At 41.5% G+C, this 8387-nt stretch overlaps 1 protein-coding gene across 1 annotated transcript in view; it reads right to left on the bottom strand.

Annotated features, from left to right (window-relative positions):
• The window catches only part of Mid2 (midline 2), a 104520-nt gene extending 96827 nt beyond the window's left edge, over positions 1-7693 (bottom strand). Inside the window, exon 1 of the mRNA XM_055618377.1 lies at positions 7563-7693. Coding sequence (XP_055474352.1) covers positions 7563-7566 — 4 coding nt within the window. The 5' untranslated portion in view covers positions 7567-7693. The remainder of the gene's footprint in view (positions 1-7562) is intronic.
• Between the last annotated feature and the right edge of the window lie 694 nt (positions 7694-8387).

Genomic DNA, 8387 nt, shown 5'->3' with positions numbered 1-8387 from the left:
TTCTTCTTCTTCTTCTTCTTCTTCTTCTTCTTCTTCTTCTTCTTCTTTTAAAATAGGGCCTCATGTATCTCAGAAGGCCTTGAACTCACTAAGTATGACCTTGAGCTCCTGATTCTCCTGTTCCACCTGCTTAGTACTGGAACTAGGGGCATGCATCACCACTCCCAGCTTGAATCGCTCACTCCTTTAAGTTGTTTTTCTAGGTCAGTGATTCCCTGTCTAGGTCTTGCAATGCCTTCAGATGTCTCCAATGTGTCAATAAGTGTCAGAAAATTCTTAAGCCTCAGTCCTTATTCACTTGAAAATATTTAAATGACTGCTAAGAACACTTAATTCCTACCTACATCACAAAGTGCTTTTTGCAGGGGAAGGGACACAAAACAAAAATGAGAAAGTGTTTTAACTTCAGAAAGTTTTTGAGAATCACAGATCTGTTTAGAATTAAAAGTTTTAAAGACAACAAAAGAATGTGAATCTCATCAAGTATGATCCAATGACAGGTAATCATTAAGCTTTCTCCAGAAAACACAATTGTTTGTCATTAAATGTATTTATGAAATCCATGAAATGGTAGACTCAACTGACATGTTAAGAAATAAATACCCATGTGCCTACAACATAAAGACTTCCCTTCCTAATAATGTAATTACTGGTGTATAGACAAACATGTATGCTTTTGTTCTTTCTACTAGAAAACTGTTCCTGCATAGTTTATCTTCACTGATTCAGTCTGAGCTTTGTTAAGAAGCAGGAAGAAAAGGGGAGAAGGATGAGATTACCAATGAAAGTGAAATTACTGGCGAGGTGTTAAAAAGCTCTGTACCTGTTTAGAAACACAAAAAGGACTTGCCTCCCTCCCTCCCCACTCTCTGTCTCTTTCTTTTGAGACAGCTTCTCACTGAACAACCTAGGCTAGGCTCAATCCTCTTGCCTCGGCCTTTCAGTGCTTAAACTACACTCATTCACCATCACTCCTACATAAAAAAGGAGGAAATGCTTCAATTAAAGTAAGACTTCAAAACATAGCACATTTTACACTTAAAAGATGAAAAATTGATTCAAGTATTGCCCTCCAAATCTAGTATTAGCTAACTCCGATCAAGAGTTATGATCAAGCAGCTGTGATCTGCACTTGACAGAATTCTATTATTTCGAAGGCTATTTGAACATAACTAAATACCAACTTATCCCAACAGCTAATAGCCTATCCAGTTTTCATCTTCCAGATCTTCGGAGTAAGGCTCTGGACTCTCACTCTCTCCCTGGGGAGCTGCAGTCTACCCTTCTTCCCAGAAAAGCAATAAATGTGAAACTAAGCCTGAAATGAGCTAGAGTTTTATTTTAAAAAAATAATACAAAACTATTCTTCAGGATGTTAGCTTTAACCTATCAGGATATTAATGTTAACTTCCCATGAGACTTTCCTTACAATACTGGAAACTATCTAACTAGGAGAATGAACAAACAAGTCCTGGCTTAGTATGTTTCTTCAAGTGCAAAATGCTCTTCAAGCTGAACTGGAATCACCAGATGTTCCTCTAAGATATTTTTTAGATCAGATATCTTATTATTAAAGAGTTCTTTCTATTTATTATCATGCATAAAACGATATCTTGGATGCTATAAACTTGCTCTTAAGAGCATGCCTGTTATTTACAAGTGTAACCAGTCAGGCTAAAAAGAGATAAGGATTATTACCAAGGTGACTAGAGATGGACAAGGTGTATGACTGTCCCTTGTCTAACTAATGTGAAGTACAGGAGATGTTTTTTATTGTTGTATCTCAAGGAAGACATAGAGAATTTTCCTGTGAACAACTGGCGGGGAGGAGAATATCTTGTGAGTATCAACCAATGAAAACATCTTCTGGAAATGAAAAAGAAAACAACCAAATCCAAGAACATTATGATTAACAGATGATTCGTTCAAGCTTAGAAAAGATCTTTTGGAGCCCTGCAAGATGTTGGTACATGGCTGTAAATCCAGCACTTGGGAGGCTGAAGCAGGAGGATCACAAGTTAATTCAAGGATATTCTGATCTACATAAGGATTTCAAAGCCAGCCTGGGTTACAAAGCAACTGTCAGAAAAAAAAAATCTGACATAAAAATACCAAATGTATAGAATGCTCTATATTTTATATGATGAGAACTCAAAATGGTAGACAAAATAAAGGTTAGGTAGATGGTCAATGACTGTAATTAGTTATAATAATAATCATATATTTGTATAGTAGTTTTACAGTTTTAAAAACCACTGTTACATTCACATACTAAAGTCTTCTTAAAGTCTTTGATCTAACAGTACTAACTTAGTGATGTTAGGTAAAACATTTACAGCCTTTGTACCATAGCTTCTTTTTCTTTTGGATTAAAAACACCTCCTATATTCATTTCATAGGCTCTTGTGATGATACCATGAGGAAAAAATGAAATAATTTGTTTTAAAATTACATGTACTTGCATCACACACTCACATATGATATACCCAGAGCACTTTTTTTTACAAGCTAGAAACTATTGGAATTTCAACACAAACATATAATTGACATGATAGAAGATAATCATACTTTTCCACAAAATCCCAGGAAAATCATGGTTTTAATTGTGGTGTTCCTGATGTTCATATGTCCTCCCACTTAGGTCATGGTCCTTCTGAGGGAAGAAATCTCTCCAGTGTTTTCTTTTAGGCTTCCATCACACATTGAGGGAGCTCAGATCTGAAGGATGACTGTTAAGCAGTACAGAGAACCTGATCCAGTTCCTGCCTAATAGGCATTTAATTCTACATAGTATTTTATAGTACATGAATTCATGTTATTCCCTTCCAATAATTAGCTCGTAAACCTACCACTGTATTTTGTACTCAGTGTAGTCATCAAAATATTTAAACGAATGTCAATAGCAAAACCAGAAGTTCTAATCTGCCTCAAATACAAAAGATTAATCAAATATGATCAAAGTACATTGTATAAATGTATGAAATTTTCAAAGGACAAAAATATTATTTAAAAATGATTAATCAAAGTAACCAAGAAATGGATTTGCTGAGGTAACTTATAATGTTTGACAAAAATATAAGAATGATTTATAACACTATTATCTATCATAATGCAGATTACACTGGCACAGTTGTCAGTCTGAGGAACAAATGAAGAACAAACTGATTTACCTATGTTACTATTACAGATTTTCATCTATTTTAAGACTGAATTTCCAATCCTCTGTTTTTCAATGATGTATTTTTAAATATTCAGTGGTTTTTAAAGTATTTAGTGGCCTGCCAGGATGGCAGTCATAATAAAACTTGTAATATATGTATGTAGGACATTCTACTGAATGTTAGGCTGTGAGGACCCCAAGTTCTGGTCAGTAACAAGGGACAGAAAACAGAGACCTATTTGAAATAAAGCTTCTACTCTCCAGGGAACCACATGGATCCTAGCAACACTGAACAAAAGGCTATAAACAAAGTGGTAGAGAATTCTAGACTATAACCCATTTTTTTCTATCTCTGTATTGTATACACACACACACACACACACACACACACACACACACACACACACACATTTTGCTCTCCTAAGTTAGCATTGTCTTCCATGCCTACACATTATGTTCCTATAAGAGCAAATTGCAAATATTGGCATTTAAGATTTCAGGAGGAATTTTCATTATATAATAGGTTTGCTATCAGATCATCTGGTCTCTGTAAGAGGATGCTCCAGAGCCAGAAGATACTGTTCATGTCAGCCAAAGGAGTCTGACCTGCAGAAAGAGGCTGGGACAAAGCCCAAGGTCAGGCCAGCAGAGTGCTGTGAAGAAGCAGGAACCCACACTTTTTTAACCCATTTACACTGAGCCAACATCTTGGTGTATATTCTATTCAGAGAAATATCCCACGGAGAAATTGATAGTGGGATGTTGTCACTTTTAGTTTTTTTGTTTTTTTTTTTTTCAAAATCTCTATGCCATGTTTACTTGAAGCATTTTACACCATCTAGTATTCACGACAGTTTATAGGCTTTTTAGGGAAAAATACAAGGGCTGGAAATTTGACTATCAAAAATGTTATGTGATTGTGGTCATGAAGAATAAAAAGATTAAAAAGCAGCACACAGAAAAAGCCACCAAACACAGACTTCTACAGCCCACAGAAAATTTTCAGTAGGATAGAGGCACATATATTGACCCTAGAAGGTGAGAAGTGAGGGTAAAGGGGAGTAATGGTCTGCACAGGACAGACAATAAATTAAGATTTTCTTCTCTTGCCATCACTTACCTGAACTTCTAACTTGATGCTATGAATCAACACACAGAGGAGCACTTCTCAAGCCTCCTCGGTGTACTGCTCATGATGAACACAGTATTTGTTGAAGATCCAGAAACAGAGACCATTAGCACAATTCAGACTTTGAACCAAAATTCAAAAAGTGACTGTATTTAGGGACAGCGAGATGGCCCGCAAGTAAAAGTGCTGGCCACCAAGACTGATGGCCTGAATTTGATCCATGGAACACATGCAGTGGAAGGAGAGACTGATTTCCACAAGTTTTCCTCTAGCCTCCACATGTATGCTCTGCCATACATGCATGTTCATATGCACACACATGCACATAAATAAACAAATGTAATAAAGTAAGTGACTGTCTTTCAAACTTCTTGAACCATGTTATATCTATTTTGAACACGTTACACCTCATATTTTGATGATTCACTGTTTCAAGTCAGGTCACTCAGCATAAGGAGGCACTTCAGAGACACAAAGCTTTCTTTTCCACAGAAGGCAGAACAAAAATCCAGTACTAAAAGGAGTTGGAACACCTTCAGGGCCTCTTTTAGTAGCTGCTAACATCTAGAAATTTAGCAAGATCTATAGACATTGAATGACAGACACACACAGCCAAGCAGTTATCTCTAAAAACAGCCACCTGAGACATTGTTATGCCTCATCCCTGTTTTTGTCTTTCAGGGTTCTACATTCCTGTTGAGAAAGAGAATAATTTAGTTCTAAGGGACCTAACAACCAGAGACAGTATTCTTTTCTCTTCATCAAGTCAATGAGGTTTGCTGAGTGATTAAAAAAGCATTATTCTGTAGTTTCTTTCTTAATTGTTGTGCTGTCAGCAGATTTTATGGGAGGAGAGAATGGAAAGGTTCACTACTCAGAACACTACTTGGACGCAATTATGAGGCTCCACTGGCACTATTTTGAGACCTGCATGTTGGAGCAAGTTGCCCTGTTCTTAGAGGAGGGATTAACCAAACCAATTTTATCTAAGTCAATTTGCACTGTTCAGATGATATGTTTGTGAAGCAATCAAATCACTCATTTGCAGCAAATGCTTATCAGAAGTGGTCTTGCAAGGTACAACATGCTAGGTAGGAATCCTAGTAGTCATGTCCTACAACCTCTTTCTCTACTCCACACATCACACACTGAACTCATCCTAGCCATGTAGCTGTAAGTAGATCTCAGCATAGGACAAATATGAGCTCATATTTGACTCATTGCTTCTAGATGCTAATCATGCTTGTATAGCCAGACCTAAACTTATCTATGCCACTTTTTATTGGGCATTCTCTAACTGTCTCCATGTAGGCTAAAAATGGGTCAGGTTGAGTATGCAAATGAGTTTGACTCAGATTATTAGGGTAAAGTGTAATCAATATTATTCATGACTTGACTTAAAATCATCACAATTACTTTCTATGCTTAATTCTATATATATTTCATTCAGTTACACATTCATTTGTAAAACAAATTGACTTAAGATCCAAATTACAATAATAATTTGAATCCCAAGTGTACTAATAGTGACAAATTAAGGTATCTGTAGATTGGTGTTTTCATTTATACCCAGCCCATCCAGGAACCCAATAAAGAATAAATGATAGTGCTTTCATTGAAAAGTATAATCCTTTTATCTTCAAAGGACGAAGTCAATACTCACAATACCCAGTACACAATATTATGCCTTTATGCCTGTGCAGCAACTGTGAAAGAAAGGTCATTCAAATGTCTAAAGGCCATAAAGCCAATGCAGCATCACATCTGAAATGGATTCTCTGATCTTCTTGGCTTCTAGACTTGTATTTTAACCCACATGAATCAAGTTTTGTAAGGAACAATCAAGAGAAATCTAATTCACATTAGGAGTCTGTATTAAGCTAATTGATTGAGCAGGAATATATAAAAATAGCGAAGATTGATTCTCCCTCAGGGCAGTGATGAGCAGAAGTGAGGAATGTGAATTCTCTATTTGGCAACCCCATCTTCTATTGGAGTACTGTCAGAAAAGTGAGTTGATTTGGGAGAGGAAATGTAATAGGATTAAAGTCAGCTTTTATTGGTCCAAATTGAGAACCAGATTAATTAATCCCCACACAATATTTGTCTACTGTTCCAGGGTTCAATCTCTTCCTTCATAAATACCCCTCAGAAACGCACAACTGATGCCATTCACCAGCCTCATCCTCCAAAATCTTCACACACACACACACACACACACACACACACACACACACACACACACAAAAAAAAAAAAAAGCAAAGTGATTGAAAAACAAGAAACTGTGTTGCTGGGTATGCACGGGTTGATAGAGAAAAGCTGAGGGTGCAGGGACTGTGGTGAAAGATCTGGGTGGGCAAATGTAAGGCGGGGATAGGAAGCATAAATAGTGACAGTGCATAAGGAGCGCAGAAGAGAGAGAGCGAAAAGTGAGAAGTCTGATCATTCCAGGAACCTAATTTTCTGCTCTAAATCAAAATGCCTCCCAAATAAATACTGTGCTGCACGTGAAGTGAGAAATAACCTAAGCCAGCTCGTCACCAGTAATGCAACAGCAAATCTGCTCTGCCATTATTTACTTAATTCTTATGACCTGAAATGGAAAACCCTCCCATGTTCCTGCTTCAGTCGTAGTGTGTCCTGTGGACACACTCAAGTTTTCCCTCTCCCCCACAGTGCTTCTTTCACAGCTAGGCCAGAAATGAGGAACCACTCTGACAATGACTTGAAGATAGCTTCCCCAGCGGAAAAGGGGGATTAAGTTTCTCCTGGGCTCCCGCAGGCAGCGAGTCCGCACCATCACAGGATGCTGTGCCAGCACCATCGAGTGAACCGCTGCAGATGAGGACGCTTTGGCTTGCGGGAGCGTGGGAAGGCGGCTGCGCCCTTTCCCAGACTTGCGCCTAGGCGCCAGAAGAGCTCCTCCACTGCTTTCTCCCGGCTTGGCCTGGCCAAGCGGGAGGCCTCCAGCCGTTCCTCCGGCTGGGATCCAGGAGTGCAAACTCCCCACGAAGGCAGAGGAAGGATCCTGGGTCACCCCAATGTGACAGACAACCCAGGTCCCCACTACGGCCGCCTAGAGCCTCTCCGATCTCGTGTCCCCCCCCCCCCCCCCCCCCACCGTCCCTACTCCCAACCCTTCCACCGATCCCGGGTGTCCTCCGCCAGCGCTGGCTCCCGCGGCACCTGAAGAGCCGCAGGACCCCTGGCCTGAGCACTGCGCTGGCAGCGACGCTTGAACCCCCGTGCTGCGGGGAGGGGACGCAATTTACCCATATTGTTCCCGGGTGCCAGCCATCTCCTCCGCGCGCCTGGGAGCGCCGGGCCTCCGCAGCAAACTGGCTTGAGCTTCCGCGAGAGCTCCCGGGCCGCTGTCGCTGCCGCTGCAGCAGCCGCTGCCGCCGCCACCACTCTAGGCCGCCGCCTGCCTTTGCCACTGCGGCCGCCGCCGCTGCCGCCGCCGCCGCGCAGCAGCAGCAGCAGCAGCAGCAACAGCAACAGCAACAGCAACAGCAACAGCAACAGCAACAGCAGCTGGGACCAGCCAGCCCGCGCACCCCACAGGGGACAGCTCGCCGACCACGACGTTCCCGCGTCTGGGTCTCCCAGGCTAAAGTTAAGAGTTTTCGCCTCTCAGTCCAGAGGCAGCACCATGACACCACCACGGCACCACACTGTCATTTCCGCCGCCGCAGAGGAAAAAAAAAAAAGGCAATCCCTTCGAAAGGAGGGTGGAGTGGGGGCAAGTGGAGACCAGACTGACACCCCAAGGGAGCTCTGGGAGGGGCCCGGGCAGAAGGGGCACTGGGCCACCTTCCTAGGCTCACCTTCCGCCGCCCCAGCCACTCCCAGCTCCCTGAGCTCCTCCTCTGGAGGCGCGCTTACATGTTTTCTCCCCTGGCAGGAGTGACTGGAGAAACCTGAGCAAGCAAAGGCAGCGGGTGGGTGGGGTTCCGATTACTACTGTACCTACCAGCTGATTCCAGCAGCCTTTTCTCCAGCGCCCTATCATCTTGACGGAAGACAGAGGGAGAAGGGGCCTGAGCAGGCGTGTGTGTGTGTGTGTGTGTGTGTGTGTGTGTGTGTGTGTGTGTGTG

The sequence above is a fragment of the Psammomys obesus genome, unplaced genomic scaffold (assembly GCF_907164565.1).
Source record: "Psammomys obesus unplaced genomic scaffold, mPsaObe1.curated_primary_1811, whole genome shotgun sequence".
Taxonomy (NCBI): domain Eukaryota; kingdom Metazoa; phylum Chordata; class Mammalia; order Rodentia; family Muridae; genus Psammomys; species Psammomys obesus.
The sequence above is the reverse complement of the archived record's forward strand: the minus strand, read 5'-3'. Positions and strand labels throughout refer to the sequence as shown.